We start from the raw sequence: 25,093 nt of genomic DNA on the forward strand, positions 1-25,093 counted from the left end.
TTTATGACGGACTTTCATTTTTGAATTTTCCTTGGAGTTTAGTAGTTTTTGTTATTTGATGCGTATTGTTATTTGATTTTGCCATGTGATTATGGACTTTCCACTTGATTTTCCTCTAAGTTCAGCATTTTTGTGATTTCACTTTTTTTTAGTAGTTCTATGAGTGGTCGTCGTGTTGCATTTGCTGCATCATTGAAGTGTTATTACTGCTTACAATTTCTTTTGTATGTGGTTCTATTCTTCTTGGTCGTTGTATGTTGTAAATGCAACATTTCCAAATATCTTTTTGACAATTTTGTATTTAGTAAACTCATGTATTGCTTATTGTATTTCAGGGGTATTGGAGCATCTTTGAATGCTCCGTGTCTGATATACAGATTTGTTCTTTCTGTTTTAGAAGGTTAGTTATCATTCATCTTTTATTTTTTCGACTTATCTTCGCTCATTGTCTTGTGAGCAGATCTGTCTATGTTCGACGGTTTGATTTTGTGGCTGATTCTGTTTTGTTCGTTGAGTTATAAGCAGATTTATCTTTCTTCAGTAAGTTGTTAGCAGATTAATTAGGTTATTGGCAAATTCATATTAGTTCATTGTGTTGCTTGTTTGTTCATGCATTAACTGTTGGTTGTTTTTTTAAGGATCCATCAATATAAAGATCCCATGATGTGATAGGAGTGTCCATATTACAACTGTCCACTGTTTAGCATTTTGTTGCTCTTTTGTTGTTCATTTTGAAACCAAAACAAAATGAATCAGATGAAAATATGGACTGACAATGGCATCGGTCAAACTTCTTGCAGATTTGACAACTGTTTTTGTTTTGTTTTGTAGAACCATTGCTTTCACTTTGCAATTAAAACATAATCTAGGCTAACGGATCCCGAGCAAATTGCCATTTCTTGTGTTGCCATATGTATATAGATCTGTTTTCTTTATACTTTCCCAGTTGTCAAAAGCGGAGTGTAACTATTTGATTTCAAATTATTTGAAAAGAATTTTAGTTTGATTTAATTATTTATATAATCATAATATTTTGGATAGTTTGCTGCTCGTCAGTGAATATTTTTGTAGACTTTATTTAGTTGTCCACCAAAGTATTATGGCATTGTAAATCTTGAATTCCTCAAACTAAATCAACAAACAAGACATTAGACTCATAAGTCTCACTATATAAATCCTTGCATTAGACAAGGAATACTTAAGCATAATAATAAAACAATGAACATAGACATTGCGAAACATCAGGCTCATGTCCGACGAACTTCTGAAACCAATGCGTCCAATTTATCAAAACTTACCAATCAAACTAAAAAACTTTGTCTTTAAAATACCAAATCTACCAAACCTATTGGTATAGAACTTATTGTTGGTTATTTTGCCTTTTGTGTATGAATTAACCGGCTTTGAATTGTTCTAACGCATTTGCTGTTGCCCGTAGATTTTCTGTAGCACTTCACATTGCTAGGTAGAGCTAATATTTATACTCAAAGTTAGTTTTTAACTGGCCTATTGTCCAACTGGGAGCTCTATGTCTTGCTATCGTATTAAATCTTTAGATACGTGCTTCCCTGTTCGTCTTTACCTAAGCTTTGGTTGATATAAGGTCAGACGTGTGCCTCGGTCTAAAATGAGGTCGTCTATTAGAAGTTCCTTTTCTAATTGGTTTATTATTTTTATGGAGTAACGTTTTCAGCTAGTCAGTGATGACAGTGAGGTTGCTTCGCATCAAGCACAAGTCAGCTCCTTCTGTTCTGAAATTCAAATTATTAGCATAAAAAAAATCAGGATGTGTAGATACATTATGTGACGTGTTTTATTTATCTATTTAAAAAAAAAATTAATATATGATTTATTTATTTATTGTGTTTTTCTTTCATTCTTTTTTCTTCTACTTTCTTTTTTCCCAATTTGCCTGCTTTTTAACTAATTGTTTATTAAATTATTCATTTAATTATTTTTGTTCATTTATTTCACTTTCTTTAAATAATTGTTGATATATCTATGTAGAAATTATATATTTACTTATTTATTTATTTTCATTTTGATGTTCAGTGGTTTGGTCCTGGACATTCCTGTATCATAAATTTTTGGACGTTAGCGTTAAACAATAAATTATCTTTGTTCAATATGTTGTAACCTCCGTTTAATTTAGACATCAAAGTGTCGTCTGTTCAATGGTGTTCAATTCTTAAACGTCAACAAATCTTTTTTTCAAATCTAAACCTTTTTTTAATTTGATGACGTGTATCATAAGTATTTAATTTAATCAGATAATTTGGAGTGATAAAAGAAACAAGAAAAGGACCGATTCAAATCGGAAGTTTATAAATACTACTTTGAATTGTGATATTTGGTTGGTTATAGTGTATAGTGGGTGCAGACGGGCTATAAAAATACCTAGGCGTTTATAATTAGTTATGCTGCATGGCGATGACTGAATGTGCTTAGCACCATTTTTAATTTTCAATGCAAATGACCACTTTCATAAAGAGATGTTTATCATATAACGATATGCGATAAGGTGTATCATTTTCAAAGCTTCGATTTAAAAACGTTATTAACGAAAGGTTTTAATTTTCACTGCTTCGGGTCCTTTTTTTTTTAATTATTTGATCAAATCTATAATGAGTTTTTGGAAAATAAAGTTTGTATATGATTTTGATAAGGAGATCAATCATCGACGCTTGTTTTGGTTCTTTGAGAAGGGTACCGAAAGTAAAGTAAATAAACATTCGGGACCGATCTACTCAGTAATCTAAGGCCAAACGTGTGGTTTTCTTTGTTTTGTATCAGGTTTATGATGAGCTCTAAAAAAGGAAACAAAGGAAACTAAGTAAAATGCAGGGATTTTTGAAGTGCATGAAAAAGGAAAAATAACCAAAATACCGAACCTCAAGGAAATCCAAATCGGAAAGTCCCTTATCAAATGGTAAAATCCATAGCTCAAACAGTCAAACGAATTAAGGGAAAAAAACTTGTATTCCTGATTTGGTATGTAGAAAATTTGGGATTTAAACTGGTTTTATAGCTAGCTTAACCTCTCACTTCTTTGACATTCGCTTAAGGTAGATCATAATTATATACTTTTTGAGACAGATTTTTCGTATAATTAGCCAGAATGAAGATTTTACTTAATGCTTTTTTCAACAATATAATAAAATAAATGAGTCAACGTGCTCTTTTTCAAGCTATGAGTCGTTAAAAATTTCCTAAATTTGGTTACATTGTTCATGTTAAAACACATTTGTGTGCGCATAAAAAATTGAATGATGGCGTCAGAACTGTTCGCTATTGACCTTAAAATGTTACGGAGTCGTCTGCAGTGTCCAACAATGTCGGACATATACAAATAAGTTCTGTAAAACCCTTTTCTCGAACACGTCCAATTTTATTCAAATTGATTATAACATAACTCGTAAACAATACAAAAAACTGAAAGTATTTCATTTGTAAACACGTAGACCTGTTGTCTATATCACTTTCATCCGTTTTAGTAAAATTACCTACTAAAGAGTATATATTTTACTTATGTTATACTCGCTGATCATTTATAGGGCTGGAAAATTTACTATTTATAAAGGCAATAGTAGTATACCACGGTTCGAAAGTCATACATCGATTGAGAAAGACAAATCTGGGTTACAAACTTAAACTGAGAGAAACACGTCATTTATAAGATGAAAATAACGAAACAACAGAAACACTGAAGTGTACAAAAAACAAACGAGAATGCAACACACACAAACACGAACTATCAGACAACAACTGCCATTTTCCTGACTTTTCAGGACATTTTAAGAAGAAAAAATGATGGGTTGAACCTGGTTTTGTGGCAAGCCAAAACTCGCACTTTATAAAAACTGGTCAATTTATTTAGTGTTATTGATAAACATCATCAGTATATGTCTATATAAACAGAACAATATAGAAACAATTTCCAGGTTAACACAGAGAAGTTACTGAGAAGTGATGAGGTGGAGGCTGTACATCATTTGTTTCTTCATTGTCATTTCAATAAACAATCAGATGAACGAAAAAATATTTTTAGAGAACTGGATAGACATAATAATAAATAATAATTTTGACACAAGTTGTCAAGATATACAAATACATAAAACTCTTAACCCAAAATAAAACCCTTCTTATGCTAGCTGTCTGATTTTATAAATCAATCAATTATTCACGTCATTTGGACTTTGGTGGATATTTGCGTCATTGAAATTACTGTAAAATCAACTTATTTTCGCGATTAGAAATATAACGCAAATATAAATCGTCGCGAAAATATTAAATCGCTGCTGTAGAACGGTCTTAATAATTAAAGTAAACGCGAAAATAAGTTGGTTTTCATGTATACCACGTCTCCTTATTTTTTATTGATGTTCACATCTGTGTACCAAAAGTTTATTTTTTCATATATATCTTATAGTTTTGTTTGTTTGTTTGTTTGTGTGTTTGTTTAGATTACTATTTCGTTGTCTTCGTTTCTTTGTAGCCTTGACCAATATAGGGATGAATGTAGGAGAATAAATAAATAGAATTGTGTTTTTTTTTCTTTACTAGTACATGATTACGAAGTGTAATGAATTGAGTGAATAAAAACATCGTATGTTTTGGTATACATACAAAATAGTTTTACACAATGGTGAATGGTTTTCTCTACCAGCAAGTTAGGCTAATTCTACATAGAAAAAAAATGAAAAGAAAATTCATAGGTCCAAATTGCTTTTTTTTCGTTACCTTCAAAGCTGAATAGTTAAAAGCCTATAGGGTCTAGCTAAATGAATAATATATTATATATAAAAGAAATATATTATCTGTATTTAGAATCATCGGAATTATATGTTTATATTGATAAAAAAAAAAAAAAAAAAAATACATAATATATTTTTCATCGCGCATGTTTCATAAAAATGTTTTATTTTATAATAAAAATTGTAAGCACGTTCTGTCTTAAACTTTAAATATATTAACTGAGTTTAATTTAATTGAAGACAATGTTACCCCGAGAACAAAGGAAAGAATTTAAAATTTACATTTTTGGTATTTTATATTAAAATAAATATTTTATTGGAAACATTTGTATGCTCTAATCCTCCAAACAATATCCTGTTTGTTCGGTATTATTCTGTTACAAGAAAATTTACTTTGCGAATTGTCACTCATAATTATCTTGGAACCCTTCGCTTCTTTTTATTCCCGTGTGCGTGTGTGTTGCATCCTATTAGATTTTTTCCTTCAGAAATTCACTTTGTATTTTGTTTCCGATCCTGTTTTATTTTTAGGAACAAAAGTGATTACAGGTCCGTGGTTGGTGTTTAAAGTAATAAAGATACATTTGTCATGGAAAAAATAAGTTGACCAAAAAACGGATCATCGCTATATTGATTCTTTCGAATTTTTAAGAAACGAATCTTTGAGATACTCCTTTCTGTATTTTGTATTTTCTTGTCTTTATTTTTAACAAAAAAGTAACATATGCCATGAATTGTATTCCCCAAATTTGCTAATTAAATCTTCTAGGCTATATTTATTTTCAGTAATCTGTCAAATAGGCTCAAATCACTAAGAACAATTCGCAGACGCCTTTTTGCAGTTGGATTTGAAGGAACCAAATTTTTCGGTTTGATGAAGTTTAATTATCTCTCTATATTAGAAGCTATAATTTCCCAGCTTCAGCTTGTTACCGATACAATTAAATTATATCTTTGAATGTAAAACACATCAAAACTTGACAACATACATGTGAACATTTTTCCAGTCGACTGAGCTCGCTCGGAGATGGAATATTAACTTGACATGTCCTTGTCCAAGAGAACAAGACATACTTCTGCAAAATACTAGGTCCATTTTCTTCGTCTTGATTTGCAATTTTACAAATTGCTACGAAGAATAGATAAACAATTAGCGCCCATGGTCAATATGTTAATTTTAAGCAAAAATTATAAGACTTGTCTGATGAAATTAACGACATTTTGATGTACATGACAGCTGTATCGCCTTCAAATTTTCAATACATTAAAATGTTGCGCTTTTTTTGTATTTTACAGATTTTTATTTATTTTTGAACATTTTATAAATTATTACTCCGTTATCGAAAATTAAATTAAATATTTTTAAGTGTTGTCATTACCATCCCATTAAATAATTTAACTTATTGCAAACCTGTTACCAAAGTTCAAATCTGAGAATTAAAAAATGCCTGATATTCAACATAAAAGATAATTTAATTATAAAATAAGATAAAATATTTGGTCATGGTCGGTTTTGACATGGGAGTCACCGATAATGTCCTCGTTAGAGGGATCTTTGCAGGAAATTACAGATACATCTCTGATAAGAACACGACAAAGTGTTGATAAGAATTTGAAGCAAGAAATTAAAGGGTCACAAAATGTCATCCTGCCTCAGAAAATTGCCTCCGTGTAATATTTATGTTGCACTGGCTGATAGCCATGGACATTAATTTTGTTGCATTACATATTGGTCATGGACAATAGACAAAGGGATATAACACACTTGTAATATCGTGGACGTTACAGTTGATAGATACGCTGGAGTTATCTTTAATAGACTGTAAAAAATATTATTTCTTCTATTAAAATGATAAGAAGTAGTCATTACTTCGGTACTGACATCATTTTTAAGAAACCTTTCTGAAATTGTCTGTTAATAAATTTTGAATATATAAGAATCCAATGTAGATAAATTTGGCTATGTTTCTAAGTCCCTTTTTGGTCATATAAGCTCTTCAAATGTTATGCTATTATAATATATTCATGGCTTTCAAATATTCGATTTTCAGCGTTCCTGATGAAAGTAAATCTAGAAAAGCGCTTTGAACACACGCAATTTACAGGGAACTAAAGGCTTAATTATATGAGAAGCTTATATAGGCCTATATGAAAATAATATTTTTTTAGTTTGATATTAGACACGGGATGGTTTGCTTTGAAATAGTGTAAGATAATCTAAGGAAATAGAAGTTTCTAAGATATGGTGTTCAGTTACTTCACAAACTTTCTACTTTACATCTAATTTTAGCTAATTTCAAAGTAAAGCCCAACACCCTTTTCCATTTTCTAATCGATCGTTTTAAAAAAAATCTTAATCTTAATCCCGAAGATTATGAAAATACACACAATCGAAATGTGTCGCAGAAACTTAAACTTTTTTGGATACATTTCCAAGAATTTTTTCATATTGATTCAAAAGACGATAATTCAAATTAATCAGTTTTATGAAAATGTTGGTCGTTTATCAACAGAAAACATTTATCAATGAAACTTTACTTGATAACGTGTCTATGAATAAAAAAGAGATGTGGGTAATCGTCAATGAAACAGCAACCCAACAAAAAAAATAACCAAAAAGGCATCTAGACCACAAGTTATTCTTCAACCATGTATTAACGTGTATATGTATGTATCACTTGTTCTAAATCGTCCCAAAGATCTGTAATTAGCACAACCATGCAGTTTTGATATTCGATAAAAGTTGCACTCATTTAATTTCCGTTTTTGGAAAGGTTTATGTTGCTCAGACTTTCAGGCTTCCGAAGCTACACAAAAAAACTATGTCAATTGGATATGCTTTGATACTATATCTGCCCATGAATTTTTACTAGATAACATTTTTGTTCGTTTTGGAGATTCCGTATATCGTCATCTTATCGGAATTCCAATGGGACTAACTGTGCACCATTTATTGCGGACCTGGTTTTGTATTGCTATGAGTTACAATTGTTTTACTAAAATCAGCAAAGACCCATCGAAACAACATCTGATAAACAAATTTAATAATACTTTTAGATATTTGGAGGATATTTTGGCTCTCAATAAGGACGACTTCAGTATGTATACTAAGAAATGTATCCTGTTGAACTTACTTTAAATAAAGCTAATACTAACAATGACCACTGCCCTTTCCTCGATCTTGATATCTATATCACTAACGGAAAGCTTAATACTAAAATGTATGATAAAAGAGATGATTTTTCATTTCCTATCGTTAATTATCCATTTTTAGATGGTGACGTTCCCTTGTCACCATCTTACGGTGTTTATAAATCTCAACTTGTACGATTCGCTCGTGTATGTAACAATGTTTTAGATTTTAACGAAAGAAATTTATGTATTACTGAAAAATTATTACACCAGGGTTTTCGATATCACAAACTAGTCAAAACATTTACTAAATTTTATCATCGGTATAAGGACATCATTCGTAAATATAGCTCAACATGCAGACTTCTTATACTTTCAGGTATTTCACATCCAATTTTTTGTCAGTATTCACCTCAGAAACTAACAAAACTTTTAAATAGACTTATTAAGAAGGGATATAGTTACAATACTGTTGTCAGGTCATTAAAGATTGCATATTTTGGCGTTAATATTGATTCACTTATAGGGTTTTTGCATCGAAACTAAACACATTTATTAAAAAACCATTTGTTGTCATGACACAGGTTATGTTCTTCTCATATAGGTTATGATGGTATGATACTAAAACCCTAACGTGAAGGATTGTGCCTGATATTCATATATATGATGAAATCATAATCTTTCAATCAGTTTAATTGAAGTCTGGAGCTGGCATGTCAGTTAACTCCTAGTAGCTATAGTCTGTTGTTATTTATGTATTATTGTCATTTTGTTTATTTTCTGACATCAGACTCGGACTTCCCTTGAACTGAATTTTAATGTGTTATGCGTTTACTTTTCTACATTGGCTAGAGGTATATGGGGGAGGGTTGAGATCTCATAACATGACATGTTTAGCCCGCCGCATTTTTTGTGCCTGTCCCAAGTCAGGAGCCTCTGGCCTTTGTTAGTCTTGTATTATTTTAATTTTAGTTTCTTTTGCATAATTTGGAAATTAGTATGGCGTTCATTATCACTGAACTAGTATATATTTGTTTAGGAGCCAGCTGAAGGACGCTTCCGGGTGCGGGAATTTCTCGCTACATTGAAGACCTGTTGGAGACCTTCTGCTGTTGTTTTTTCTATGGTCGGGTTGTTGTCTCTTTGACACATTCCCCATTTCCATTCTTAATTTTATTTTGTTTCCAGATATTATAGTGTTCTTCTTTTTGGCGTTATTCGTTTTGACCAAGGTGTTGTCTACAGCGCAATATATAAAAGCACAAAGACCAGACGTGACAAGGAATTTATACATCCATAAAAAAAGAAAGACACAACGTACAGATCTGAAAGTACTCAGAGTAACTAAGCATGTAGAAACCAAGTACTTGAATTTGATACTGGGACATTCGATATGTGAAATTTCAGTCATTACCATATAATTCAGTGGTTTTCGTTTGCTCCTGTCTGTTTTATCTGTTGTTGTTTTATTTTTTTATTTTTTTTTAACTGGATAGTTTTCATAGGTTTTGTTTATTTTAGAACTGTTTCGCATTTTCATATATATCGGGGTGTCTCAGTTTACAGCTTACTTTATACAAACAATATGTATATTTTGTTTTTTTGTTGAAGGCTTCATGCTGACCAACAATCAATTAAATATACCAACTTACATATGAGTAAACAAATATATGTCACCTTACGGTCTTCAACAATGTTCAAAACCCATATCGCATAGTCGGCTATAAAAGGTCCTGAAGTGACAAATGTGAAACAATTCAAACAAGAAAATTATCGACCTGATTTATGCACTAAATAATGAACGGAAAACAAATATAATATACAGCGACTAACGACAATCATTAACTTGAAATAGGCACATACAAATGTGGCGCCTATCCCCCTTCCCTTAGACAGTGGTGTTACAGTTCAAACTATAAAAATCAGTTGCAAAGAGCTTACCGTATCAGATCGAAACAAAGCATCTATAGCTGACTATGCGGTATGGGCTTTGCTCATTGTTGAAGGCCGTGAAGTGAACTATAGTTGGTTTATTTCTGTGTCATTTGGTCTCTTTTAGAAAGTTGTCTCATTGGAAATTATAACGCATCTTCTTGTTTTTATCTAACAAAAAACACCAAACGGGCGTGGCAGGGACCTTATTCAACCCAACATAAAAAAGACACCAAGTATTGATCAATCTCAGTGTACTCGCAGTTACTGACAACTAGTTCAAAGCCAAAAACAACTCTGACTGTTTATGACGTCTTTACACTAAATCCATTGGATGTTGGATGTGTACTGATTAATGATTTTGTCTTAGGTGCATGATTTTTTTACTAGTTGTTAGTGTCTTTGAACTAGCTGTCAGCAACTGCGAGTACTTTAAGATCTGTATTTAGTGTCTTTTTGTTGTTGTGATGTACAAGTACCCGGCCACGTCCTGTTAAATTTGTTTTATTTGTATTTTTGTCCATTTGATGAGTTAGGCCCTTTTCAACTGATCTTTATAGTTCGTCCTTATGTTGTTCTGTTAGACCACTGTTCCAGGTTAGGGGGAGTGGGATCCCGCTAACATGTTTTAACCCCGCCACATTATGTATGTATGTGCCTGTCCCAAGCTAGGAGCCTGTAATTCAGTGGTTGTCGTTTGTTTATGTGTTACATCTTTTTTTTTGTTCATTTTTTTTGTTACTTAAATAAGGCGGTATTGGCTTTGTTCATTGCTGAAGGCCGTACGGTGACCTATAGTTGTTAATTTCTGTGTCATTTGGTCTCTTGTGAAGAGTTGTCTCATTGTCGATCATACCACATCTTCTTTTTTCATAATAAAAAGTAATGCATCTAAGAATGAAATGTAGATGTATGTTGTGTGATTCTTTAAATGAATACATGTTATTGTTTTCATTATGTTGATACTGTACTTAAATAAAGAAAAATTAGCGGATATTCTATGATTACATTTTTTCAAAAACCCTTTCGAACCCTGGAAAAATTTGAACTTGAATTTTTTGAACAATATGAATGTATAGTAGACTACTTAAAAAAGTTTGATCTTTAATGAAAAAGATGACAATAAGTAAATGCTACTTATGATACTCTCTTCCAACAAAAAAAAAGAGGAAAATATTGGTTATTGATGACAGAAAAATTGAAATTTCGAGAAATGGAACGAAAAATGGAAAATAAACAAGGAATAATGATTGCCATTTTTATAATTCTCTCGAAAGGTTAAACCATAGACAGAGCTCGGAAAGACTTGACCGTAAAAGAGGGCACACGAATACATGTCATATTTTATTAGAGACGTTTTACCTAATTAAAAGTTGATTAAGGATAAAAAAAATGATGTGTTTTGACTAAAAGGTGTCAAAATATTCGACGATAGACAAAGAGGATCACTTAACTTTCTTGAAGTAGACTGAAAAAAAACCCCCAGATATGTACGTGAGAAATTGTCTTATGAAATCAGTTCAATATAATTAACATAAGGATGGTTTTTTTTTTGTTCGTAAATAAATCTGGCATAGTTTTTGATAGTTTAACCTCTAAACTTTAAGTTTTGGATGTTTCTGTTGTACTCATGTATATCAAATGGTGCTTGGAAAATATTTTTAAACCAAACTGAAAAGGTAATTTATTTGGAACAAGCCAAAACGAGATGCTCAGAAAGGCACCCAGTCATAGATCATTCAGTGCAATAAGCATTTTTGCTTGCTTAACGAGTTGATAAAGGGATAAACTAGCGTAATAAGACGCGACTTCGCAGTCTTTTTTTTTAAATGAGGTACGAGGTCGGGATTGGTCAGTAGTTTTTAGCTTCTTGTGTGCGTTTCCGGTTCCGATGAACGTTAAAAATGTAAACAACTCATATTTTCAGTGCTATCGTATCCTGTAAGATAAAATGCCGTTGAAAGCAGTAGTATGCGAGTATAATAGGAGTCCGTGCTTTTTATGAAATGGCAGACGACTCTCTTCTTCAGCGACAAGAAGAGGAATGGCAAGTTTTGCAAGCGGTTTACATGGATGATGTTGTCGATCTTAGAAAGAAGGTGGCATGGAAGGTACATGTATATTGTACACGACATGGGCTATTCATTATAATTCATACAAGTATTTATTGCAAGTTTGAGTAGTTTTACTTACACACAAGCCTCTCCTGTGTCTGTCTAGGTAATATATGCGGCATAATGCCGTAAAAGTATTAAAACTCCAATAGAAAAAAATGCATATCACTATTAGTTCAAACAATTATCATTGTAATATCTCTATGACATGATTGATAAGTAAGTAACTGTGACCTGTTGGTTATTATACAAGGCAATACATGTATGTGTCCTCAAGGTATACTGTTAGGTTTATCTTAACGTACAGGCTGCAACGAATCGAATGGCTGACCAGGGTCTGCAGATACCATACCTGTCAACTCACCCGTTTTTTGCGGGTGACACCCGTTATTTTCACCTCTCACCCGGGAGTTTTTCTTTACCCGGCGGGTCCCGGGAATTTCTAACATTACCCGTTTCACCCGGATTTCTGACCGGAATTGTTTCCGGTATTTAGAAGTAATACGACCATCGGTTTTATCGGTCTTTTTCAATGTAACCAAAAGTCAAAATGTAGGACTGTTTACCTGAGCTACGTAACGATATTTTCAACAAGCTACAAGATGAGTTCAGTGACTCAGTTGACCCCATTAGATGAACTTCCACTTTGCACTTCCCCTGAAACTGACATTGGTACATTTTGGGGAGAAATGTCCAAGTTGCATGACATTTTTCTTAACAAGCCAAGATTTTTTGTTTTGTCAAAACTTGCTAAAACATTACTGGTTTTGCCAAACAGTAATGCAGACAGTGAGAGGGCATTTTCTTTTGTAAAGAAAATAGCTATAGAGTTTAGGGCTGATCTTAATAAGGATACACTGTGTGCTCTTCTTTCTTGTAAAATGAATACACATTTGCATTGCTATGAACTGAAACCAAGTGCAGTTCTTTTAAAGAATGCCAAGTCTGCTACTATGGAATATAACAATAGTCTGAAATAAACTTGTATACTTGTTCTAACTGTTTCATATACATATTGACTATATAAATTATATGTAAACATATTTTTGTTCTTCAATTGAGCACGCAAAATGTTGTACGCGTTATGACCTGAGATTTTTTTTCTCAATGCAGGTCATGACCTGACTTTTCATTTTCAGAGGTTGACAGGTACGAGATACTGGGGAAGAACCATCTATAAATTACCTTACAGAATCCCTAGATAAGTGTCCAATTTCACCACATTATGCATGATTCAGGATGACCACCAAACTGATTGAGTGAATACAATGTGAAGGAAGGTTATACATGTATTTAAAAAAACATGAAGGTTGTCATACAAGTAACTGCTGGTTGGGTATATGTATGATATATGAATGTATGACGTAAGGAATTTACGAAGGGGTATAATTTCAGAGTGAATCACCACAAAAAGAGTAAATTTTAACCAAATTAATGTACTGTACCTTCTTCTACCAGAAAGTTTTCTTTTTTTGGGCCTAAAATAAAATATTGTTTGTTTCCCTAATCACGACCGACCCTGCAAAAATGGTGCTACTCATTAAATTTTATTGTCAAAACAAAGTCAAATACTATTTTATTCATTTTGGATTTTCAGGCTTGCCGGATCTTGTGATAATGTTCAAGCTTTTTGGAAAATAAAATTATTTACCTACCTACAATGTACCTACCCACACCTGGCTTGGCAGGGTCGGGTTTGGGGAAAAAACAGTATTTTAATTTAGGCCTTGTCCAGTATTGAATAAATATATTTATATGTTGTTCTGTATTTTAGGTTGAGAGACCTTTGCATATATGTTTGGTATTGAAACAGCAGCAGTCTGAAAGTGTAGCAGGGACGACTGACAGTGATAGTATGATTCATATGGTTATTAAATGTCCAAATAAATATCCTGATTTGTAAGTTTAAAAAACAAAATGATACAGATAAATATATACATGTACATGTACATGTATTAGGACTATTAATTAAGACATGCATTTATATGATACAAATGTACCAAGGGGAAGACTTTTTCAAAATAGAGTAACCAAACACACAAGCAATTTATGAGACTTTCACACATGTGATGGTGTACAAAATTATATTTCACACCAGTGACCTATCTATCTTTGTAAATTATAGTTTCCTTTCATGAAAACAGCTACAGATGTGACCAAACCATCATTTAGACAGCAATGCCAAAAACAAGCTAACCAATTTGTCCAGGAAGTGTTCAATATTCAAAATCACAAAAATTAAATGACAAAAGTTAGCACAGCAGTTAAGAAAAGTCTTTAACTCTACAGTTTTTATATTTCTAAAGGTTTGTTAATGATGTGTTTTTTTTGTCCTTTTCATTTGTATACAAGGGAGATAATTGTTTGATTAATAAAATATCTTCAAAGATGTAATACTGTATTTAGTGTATTAGTCTTTTCTTTTTAAAGGGTACCAGAAATAAGTCTAGAAAATGCCAAAGGACTCTCTAATGAACAAATTGCTGTGTTGAATACAGAACTTATAGAACGAGCCACATCAATGGTTGGAGAGGTAACTCATGTGCAACATAAAATAACCTACAGTTTGTACAATAGCCTGGTCATGTGACTGTGCCATGATTGAAATTTTATTAACTGAAGAGATAGAATATTTTTTAGTTTATACAATACTTATATAATTAAACATACATTACAAGAAATCTACTTAACATTATATACATTCTTTTAAAATATTGAGAACAAATATACAAATGTAGAGGAGGAGCAAATCAGTACAAAGAGGGATAACTCTGTTTCTTCACTTTAACTTTTACTTCTTTTTCTCTTGTCTTGATTGATTGTTTTTTTATTTAGATGCAGACTAAATACTGTACTAAAGCCTAAACTTCATTTATCATGATCCAGATATGTAGCTTTCATAAATTCATGTTTGCACCGGGTTTGAAAAATATTGATTATTAATTTCTTAGAATTATAATCTCGGTGAATTATAAAGCTTGCACTTTTGGAAAAAATGCAGCACTTTTTTTATTAAGTCATATAAACAGTTGTGACAGAGCCTTTAACATCTGCGTAGGAGATCAAATTTTCTCTTGCTCTTGTCCCTTTTTTTAAATGTTAAATTTACTCAAGGAATATTTACATGATTTTATCTTATAGTGAAAATAAATCCCATATTAAAATATACCAATTTTTAACATAATACTGTTTTACATGATTCTTTATTTATTTGTTTTTTTCATATTAGTATTGTATGACATAGAATTAGTTAATGTTAATTTCATTGTAGCTCTTTTGTATACATATTATAAATAAACCACAGGGAAATGTTGTTAATTTTCTTATATACTGTAGCTGTTTACCATTAGTAAAAAAAGATTATATGACGCACTGCAACAAATTCAAAACATCTCTTTACAATACTTCATATACATATACAAATATTAAAAATGTTGCAGAATTTCTTTTTTATATCCTCTTCAAGTTATGGTTTTAGAACTAGCTCAACATGTACAGACATTTCTGTGTTTATATCCTTTTCAGGTTATGGTTCTAGAACTAGCTCAACATGTACAGACATTTCTGTGTTTATATCCTTTTCAGGTTATGGTTCTAGAACTTGCTCAACATGTACAGACATTTCTGTGTTTATATCCTTTTCAGGTTATGGTTTTAGAACTAGCTCAACATGTACAGACATTTCTGTGTTTATACCTTTTTCAGGTTATGGTTTTAGAACTAGCTCAACATGTACAGACATTTCTGTGTTTATATCCTTTTCAGGTTATGGTTCTAGAACTAGCTCAACATGTACAGACATTTCTGTGTTTATATCCTTTTCAGGTTATTGTTTTAGAACTTGCTCAACATGTACAGACATTTCTGTGTTTATACCTTTTTCAGGTTATGGTTTTAGAACTAGCTCAACATGTACAGACATTTCTGTGTTTATATCCTTTTCAGGTTATGGTTCTAGAACTTGCTCAACATGTACAGACATTTCTGTGTTTATATCCTTTTCAGGTTATGGTTCTAGAACTAGCTCAACATGTACAGACATTTCTGTGTTTATATCCTTTTCAGGTTATGGTTCTAGAACTAGCTCAACATGTACAGACATTTCTGTGTTTATATCCTTTTCAGGTTATGGTTCTAGAACTTGCTCAACATGTACAGACATTTCTGTGTTTATATCCTTTTCAGGTTATGGTTTTAGAACTAGCTCAACATGTACAGACATTTCTGTGTTTATATCCTTTTCAGGTTATGGTTCTAGAACTAGCTCAACATGTACAGACATTTCTCCGTGATAACTACAAAGGTCCACAGAAATCTTTTTATGAAGAAATGTTGAGTAACCAATTAAAGCAACAAGAAAAACAAAAATTAGAACAACAGAAAAGACTTGATTTCCTGAAAAGAAAAGAAGAAAAAGAGGTATTTGATGTTTTTGTTTAATTATTTCAGTGATTTGTCTTTGACCTTAAACCATATTTTTTTAAAACCATGAAGTTATTCTCAAATGAATTAGCACTAAGATTGTCCAGTTTTCCTATTAAAAGTCAGTGTTTTTTTCTGGGCACTTCGGCTTCCTCTACCAATACAAACTCTGACTAGCTTCCTTGCAATACTGTGGATTCATTTATTTTCGTAGATACCAACTTTTATGGTTGGAGGAAAACTTGCATATTCGTGGATATTTAATTTCGTGGTTGTGGCAAAGTCTACATTCATTTCTTAATAAAATATGTTATTCGTTGAACATCTATAATAGTGGTTCTCACATACCCACGAAATTCATGAAATATCAAACGAATATTGATGAATCCATAATAGCCCAAAAGAAGACACAAAGATGAAGTAACATTTTCTACTGGAATTATGATTGTTAATCCTATTCATCATTGTATTATGATGTGTTAAATACTGAGGGCTCTACATTTAAATAAATCAGATGTCTTGATGATTTGTTAAAATATTTATTGAAAGTAAAATATTTGGTAATGGTTCATTTTATACTTTAACTTGAATTCAACTTCACACATATGCATTTTATACATTCAATTATAAATCTTGTTCTTTGCCTGTTTCAGAGACAGCTTCTAGAGGATGAAATTCAGAAGAGACAACATGCTCTGAAAGAAGAAACAAAGAAAATAAAGGAAACTAAACAGGTACAATTCAAATGTTTATACTTTTCTAATATGTCTATCATAGAACTTCAGGGGCCGTATTATGTTTTTCTGGTTTATGAATCTATCTGTTCTTCTCAATGTGTTATCAAAGTACAAATAATATTCACCTGACACATTTTTCATGTTAAGGTGGTACCCAACACCTTCACTAAAATTAATTTAGCTTGTTTAATTTTCATTTTGGCAAAGTATTTACCCTGACCCTTTGACAAAAATATAAAAATTTAAAAAAATTTGAACCAACCAATTTATCAGAAAAAATACACTGGTTATATTGCAGTTTGACAAACATTAATTTTGATCATTGAGTTGCTAAGTATTCCCTTAACAACACAACGTAATTAAAATGTTTAGCTGATTTTACAGAGTTATCTCCCTGTAGTGTTAGGTACCACCTTAAAATTATTGAAATGTTTGCTGTTGGACATACAGTATAACAGTCATTTAACCATCATTTTACACTTTATATGCTTGACAGCAGAAAATAAATATCTTAAATGAATATAGGTACCCAATTTTATTTCCATAAATTTAAAAGTAGGGCACTGAAACAAATCTTTTAATAGGGTGATCTTCCTGATATGATCTAGAAAGTAAGTAATTATTTTTTTATGAAAGTGACATGATATTAATCACAGTTCAGTAAAGTACAAATATATTACATACACAATAAAATACACCCGACCCATTGGGTCTATAATTCACTTTCAAATCATAAAACGTTATTCTTTTATCACGGATTTCAAACAAAATAATGAAAAGTAAGATTAAGGTAAATATCTATATATTAATCTATTTTTTTCTATAATTAGATATCTGATGAGAAACCAACAGATCAAGAGAAAGCTGTACCAGCTACTCCTAATACAGAAGTACCAACATGTTCCCCAATTGGTACCCCAAGTACTCCTAGAAGACCAAGAATGTCTCATTCACCCTCCCCCTTAATTGTACTGCCAAGTAATGAGAATAAATATAACCAGGATAAGAGAAGAAGGTATGTAATTTTTATATTTTTATTTTATGTCCTTTTAATAAAGCAGTCATGAGAGATAATCAATAAAATTTGCACCATTTTTCTTCCTTTGTACCAGCTTAAGTATAAACCATGTAACCTCAAGTTTCCTAAATATTCTGTAGAAACACCAATTAAAAAAATTATGGTGCTTTGAAACACAGCAATTTTTTACTGAAATGTCAAAGGAGTAGGGGCTATAATGGCCTTAAATGGCCCCAAATTTACAAGATAATGAAAATTCTAACAGAGCAGATTTTTCTCAAATTATTAGAATATGAGTCAATGATTTGAAAAAATATGTTTTTATCTACCAAAAAAGGTTCAATGACGTCACAATGGTAGGTGCAAATGACGTCATAATTGGGAAAATAAGCAAAAATACAGAAATTTTGATGGTTTTTCTAAATTTTGACCACCGCACCATGCTTGCACCAAGAAGAAATTTAGGCAGTTTGACAAGTTCATACATATAAAACTTTGGTTAAAAAATCTTTTTGGTGCAAGGTTGGTGCGATTGTTTATTTTATATTTTTCATTGCCAAGCGGAGCAATAACAAGCTGAAATTTGACGTCTAAATTGGACCTATTCATCTGACAAAGTTTAGTTAATACATTCTTATGCCTATAGGAACTTTATTTTTGTGTTTATGAATGTACCGTGTATTCCTAATATTATTTCCGTTAGTTTATCTAGTTAAATTTCTTTAATAATTACGAAACCAATGAACTACATATTGTAATGGAGTCAATAACAACTTTGAGGACATTTTTTTTTTAATTATGAAATTTTAGATAGACCTTCAATATAATATAATCTGTACATTACCTATATTTCTGCTTATTATCAATTCAACATTTGGTGTTTGTATGGGGGCAATCTTCTCTCTCTGGTATTAGGGTTGGAACCATGATTTATGTTAGGAAAAAGGGGGGGATCTAAAAGATTATTTCCCTTAAATTTACATAATTGGCGAGAAACCCGAAATATATTTTGAAAATAAAACTACCTATATTCCAATTGGATGTGTCTTTGCTGATTATGAGCATAGAGCACATGTTCTAAAAAAGGAGTAGGTCCGGTAAGACCCCTTTTAGGCCCCAAAATATAGCAGTTTTAAAAAAATGTTAAAATGTAAACTTTTAATTATCTATTGGACAGTACAATGCTTCTGCTACATAGATATGGGTTGTTTTTGGCAATACAAATTCAATGCACATATATCGATTACTAGCAACATTAAGTCACGCTAAATTACTGAAATCTTCACAATTCTATCATTTTAGTTAGATTTTAGACGGTTTTCGTGTAAAACGAAAGTGGCCGCATAATTCGTGTTCATCATTAATACTGAAATGTAAGTTGTATTTCATGATAACACATAACGTCTATAAAGATTTTGGATGAACACATATGGGGCCACTTTCATTTTTGACAAAAACAATCTAAAAAGTGACATTTTTCGACATATTTGGTAGTTTGGTAGATTTTTCATATTTGAGCTTGAATCGGAGCCTTTTAATAAGCCAAAATGGGTCCTTACCGGACCTACTCCTTTGATGGTAAGAGAACGGAAACAGCATAAGGTAGACTATCCGTATATATATTTATGGATAGTTTACCTTCCCATGCATAGAAATAAGTGCCTGAAGTCTGTAAGCATCCTACATGTCTGTTATCTTTTTAAAGGTTATGTTTTGAATGTTATCTTTTTAAAGGTTATGTTTTGAATAGTTTTATAATCATAAGTATAAATAAAGTGTAATTTAAAAAGTTTTGTTACGCCCCATTTGTGGGCATTATGTTTCTGGTCTGTGCATCTGTTTGTCTGTTCGTCCGATCGTCCTTGTGTCCTGCTTCAGGCTTAGGTTTACGGTCAAGGTAGTTTAATCTGACATCAGACTCAGACCTTTTTGAATTAAGTTTTATTGTGCCTATTGTTGTGTTTTATTTCTTTCTACTTTGGCTATAGAGGTAAAGGGAGAGGGGGTTTGAAATCTCAAAATAACATTTTTAAGCCTGCTGATTTTTGCGCCTGTCCCAATTCATGATTCTCTGGCCTGTGTTAAGTCTTGCGATTTGGGCATCCATGTACATGTACTAAAGATATATTCTTGTTTTCAACTTTTTTGACGTAATATATATATATAATGAATATTGTCATGATAATCAAAGACCAAGGTCATAAGACACTAAGGTTATAGTAAAGGCGAAATATAAACTATAAAAAAGAAGATGTGGTATGATTGCCAGTGAGACAACTGTCCACAAGTGATCAAAATGACACAGACCAGTCACAATGACAAGAACAACAATAAAACAAATATTATATATAATGAATATAGAAATTTTTAAGAATACAGATTTTTTTTTAGATAGTAGCATGTACCAGTTTTGCAATGCTATAGAAGATATGGCTATAAAGCTGGACATCTCAAATATATAATAAAAATAAGATGAATTTCCAAAATTCAACCCTAACGATCCTCTACATATGTATAGATGGAGGGGGGGGGGGGGGTACTTCAATACTTAATTGATAAGGGTGTCACTGTTTTGTTACCTCACCCAGTTTTACATCTTGAAAAAATATATACGTTTTCATATATTGCATAGGAAAAAAGTTACCTTTTGCCATATTGATTAAGTTTCATGTGGTTTTATGTAAAAGAGGAAAACTTAAGTGTCAAAAGAAAAAAATTGGCTGGTAAAGACACAGCGGGAACACTAAACAAGTTGACAGTCAAAGAAGTTATGGGAACTTTATTGTCCTTTTCTTATATACATGTATCTGATAGTTTTCACTTTTCACTTATTTTAAGCTTAAAAAAGGTGAACTGTTTCAGAGGCACGTCCTATCACCTTGTTGATTGAAGTGGCGCCCCTCCAACCCCTACCTGAAACATCACTACTGTAATGCAAATACACCAAAATTTAAAACACCCATTAATGCATGTGTCTGTATCTATTTATTTTAGATCATAAATATTAAGATTTCTTAGCGCTAAATATGTTTTCTTGTCTTTGTGTTATTCTTCTTGTAACTGATAAGTGAGACCACACCCGGCACTAGATGCACAATCTGTATATGTCAGCAAAATCTGGTGTTTCTTTTTGTTTGTTGGTTGTTCAATATTGCTTTTCCCTTAACATTTACTTTGGAGTCTATTACTTTTTACAATTTGCATCTCAAATTGCCTTGCTGTTGCAACATATTTAAAATTAAATCTGGTAAAATAGAAAACTAATTTGGGTTGCCATGGGCACAGATGTGTTGCTAGGGAGAAACAACAGTGAATTTAGCAAAAGTATGCATACGGGGTATATATCTCCCAATTGATACGATATTCCTGTGCTTACATTTCCTATCATGATTTTCTTGATAGAGGGTTACTGCTCACAAGGAAGCTATTAAACCAAGAGTTCCAAATGGTGAAGTTGAAATCATCCCTTCGTAAATTTTACGGACGCCATCACGAGTTGGTTGACCGTTATGGAATAACCGTTTCACAAATGATATCGGATATGTTCCTTACGTCGTAACTACAATCCCCTTCCCTTTCATGAATTTGACCTACCGAATTAGACTATTTACCGGATTTGTAATAACATAAGCAACACGACGGGTGCCGCATGTGGAGCAGGATCTGCTTACCCTTCCGGAGCACCTGAGATCACCCCTAGTTTTTGGTGGGGTTCGTGTTGTTTATTCTTTAGTTTTCTATGTTGTGTCATGTGTACTATTGTTTTTCTGTTTGTCTTTTTAATTTTTAGCCATGGCGTTGTCAGTTTGTTTTTGATTTATGAGTTTGACTGTCCCTTTGGTATCTTTCGTCCCGCTTTAATTATGTAATATTTAAAAATAGTGTACAAGTGTAAAGTTCACTACATGCTAAACAGGTTTAATATCAAATATAGATAAATTAAAGTTGTATAATAATCATATTTGATGAGTTTAACTCCACCATTACATTGGTTGCTAGGCAACAGAATAAATGAGTTAGTCCCAAAATTCAATAATTTTCAGAAGCTCTATGGTATAGACTTACGACATGACCAATTAAATGAAATTTGGGGGTGGGGCCAAAAATGGCCCTTATAGCCCCTATATAATATTTTTTTTCAACCCTTTTTCATATGAAACCTGATGTGACATACTTTGATTTGGTGGTATTACACCTACATACACATACTTGATCCTATATTATCATATTTCATTTCTTAAATTTTCATTTGTTAGCACACTTCATGGATGCAGATTCAAATGTATTTGTTAAAAATATTCATATTTTTTTCTATTTATGACAACTAGACTAGGAAAATATAGCTGCTTCACATACCTGACGATGATGTAAGTCATGAACCTGGTGTTCAGAGGTTGTAGTTTGTTGATGTGGTTTATAAGTTTTTCTTGTTTCTAATTTTTGATATAGTTTAGACTGTTGGTTTTCCATTTCAATGATTTACACTAGTTATTTTTAGGGCCCTTTTTAGCCTGCTGTTCATTGTAAGCCAAGGCTCTGTGTTGAAGACTGTACTTTGACCTTTAATGGTTTACTTTTACAAGTTGTGACTTAGATGGAGAGTTGTCTCATTGGCACTCATACATCTTCTTATATCTATAAAAAGTAATTTTATTAATTGCTCATTATTTCCATTTAATAAGTATTAACAATGGAAGGTACACAATTTTGTAAGGACATGATCTGAAACAATTTGCAAAAGATTTGCATTTACACATTTAATTTGCTTCAAATACATGTAAATAAATTATACCAATCTTATTTACACATGTATACAATGGGAGATAACTGTTATATTTTAGAAAAGTTTTCTGTTGTTCTATTTTATGAGATTATGTACAGATTGCTTTTAAACTTTTAAAAATGGTAATTGATAATGAAAAAATGCATAACAAACAGATGGACTGAATTGTCACATGATAAGATATATCTGAAACTATTTTTAAACTTTGAGGAGGTGAAAACGTTTAAAATCACTGACTTTGAACAAGAAAAAACATAAATGAATCCTCAAAATCATTAGGGCTATTCCATTAAAATGTATATGGGAGGTTAGTAAGGGACTTTCAAAATATCCCTACAACCAAGAACCATTTTGTAGATGATTTTGAATAATAGTAATAGAAGCATACTGAAAAAAGACCCATGACCCACATTCAATAACTAAACTTCCCTTCCTACCCTCCCACAAACATTTTAATGGAATAGCCCTTAACAGATATTTTATATGATAGGGCCTCTACAAATCAAAGATTGTCAACAGTTTATCATTGATCCATATGACAATACATGTAGTATGTCCCGCTTGCACTTTTTCAGTAACCATGCTGGTATCCAAGTGAGTGATTTTTTAGCCTCAAAATTATTTTATTTTACATTTTCAATTGTGATATATTCAGGAGGACCAGTACCCCATTAAGAGATACCGATGATTCTGATCACCAATGTAAAGATCATACTGGAGGGATAGTGGTTATAGCCTTCAATACTAAATCAGAGAGAACAATACATAGAGGCACATGTTTAGGTAATGTTTTATAATACATCCCCAATGTAAAGACCATACTGGAGGGATAGTGGTTATAGCCTTCAATACTAAATCAGAAAGAACAATACATAGAGGCACATGTTTAGGTAATGTTTTATAATACATCCCCAATGTAAAGATCATACTGGAGGGATAGTGGTTATAGCCTTCAATACTAAATCAGAAAGAACAATACATATAGGCACATGTTTAGGTAATGTTTTATAATACATCCCCAATGTAAAGATCATACTGGAGGGATAGTGGTTATAGCCTTCAATACTAAATCAGAGAGAACAATACATAGAGGCACATGTTTAGGTAATGTTTTATAATACATCCCCAATGTAAAGACCATACTGGAGGGATAGTGGTTATAGCCTTCAATACTAAATCAGAGAGAACAATACATAGAGGCACATGTTTAGGTAATGTTTTATAATACATCCCCAATGTAAAGATCATACTGGAGGGATAGTGGTTATAGCCTTCAATACTAAATCAGAAAGAACAATACATAGAGGCACATGTTTAGGTAATGTTTTATAATACATCCCCAATGTAAAGATCATACTGGAGGGATAGTGGTTATAGCCTTCAATACTAAATCAGAAAGAACAATACATAGAGGCACATGTTTAGGTAATGTTTTATAATACATCCCCAATGTAAAGATCATACTGGAGGGATAGTGGTTATAGCCTTCAATACTAAATCAGAGAGAACAATACATAGAGGCACATGTTTAGGTAATGTTTTATAATACATCCCCAATGTAAAGATCATACTGGAGGGATAGTTGTTATAGCCTTCAATACTAAATCAGAGAGAACAATACATAGAGGCACATGTTTAGGTAATGTTTTATAATACATCCCCAATGTAAAGATCATACTGGAGGGATAGTTGTTATAGCCTTCAATACTAAATCAGAGAGAACAATACATAGAGGCACATGTTTAGGTAATGTTTTATAATACATCCCCAATGTAAAGATCATACTGGAGGGATAGTTGTTATAGCCTTCAATACTAAATCAGAGAGAACAATACATAGAGGCACATGTTTAGGTAATGTTTTATAATACATCCCCAATGTAAAGATCATACTGGAGGGATAGTGGTTATAGCCTTCAATACTAAATCAGAGAGAACAATACATAGAGGCACATGTTTAGGTAATGTTTTATAATACATCCCCAATGTAAAGATCATACTGAAGGGATAGTGGTTATAGCCTTCAATACTAAATCAGAGAGAACAATACATAGAGGCACATGTTTAGGTAATGTTTTATAATACATCCCCAATGTAAAGACCATACTGGAGGGATAGTGGTTATAGCCTTCAACACTAAATCAGAGAGAACAATACATAGAGGCACATGTTTAGGTAATGTTTTATAATACATCCCCAATG

General features: G+C 32.0%; 2 protein-coding genes across 2 annotated transcripts in view; both read left to right on the forward strand.

Moving 5' to 3' along the window:
- Positions 1-11,712: 11,712 nt before the first annotated feature.
- LOC134710609 (eIF-2-alpha kinase GCN2-like) lies at positions 11,713-14,797 on the forward strand. Its single transcript, XM_063570992.1, has 4 exons — positions 11,713-11,929; positions 13,707-13,831; positions 14,363-14,465; positions 14,768-14,797. Exons 1-4 carry the CDS (start codon positions 11,825-11,827, stop codon positions 14,795-14,797), a joined length of 363 nt encoding a protein of 120 aa, XP_063427062.1. The 5' UTR covers positions 11,713-11,824.
- Positions 14,798-16,165: 1,368 nt separating this feature from the next.
- LOC134711161 (eIF-2-alpha kinase GCN2-like) overlaps positions 16,166-25,093 on the forward strand; it is an 84,145-nt gene continuing 75,217 nt past the window's right edge. Inside the window, exons 1-4 of the mRNA XM_063571607.1 lie at positions 16,166-16,351; positions 17,008-17,088; positions 17,922-18,106; positions 23,548-23,675. Of these exons, the coding sequence (XP_063427677.1) occupies positions 16,181-16,351; positions 17,008-17,088; positions 17,922-18,106; positions 23,548-23,675 (565 nt within the window). The 5' untranslated portion in view covers positions 16,166-16,180. The remainder of the gene's footprint in view (positions 16,352-17,007; positions 17,089-17,921; positions 18,107-23,547; positions 23,676-25,093) is intronic.

Source organism: Mytilus trossulus, chromosome 3 (genome assembly GCF_036588685.1).
Source record: "Mytilus trossulus isolate FHL-02 chromosome 3, PNRI_Mtr1.1.1.hap1, whole genome shotgun sequence".
Classification (NCBI taxonomy): domain Eukaryota; kingdom Metazoa; phylum Mollusca; class Bivalvia; order Mytilida; family Mytilidae; genus Mytilus; species Mytilus trossulus.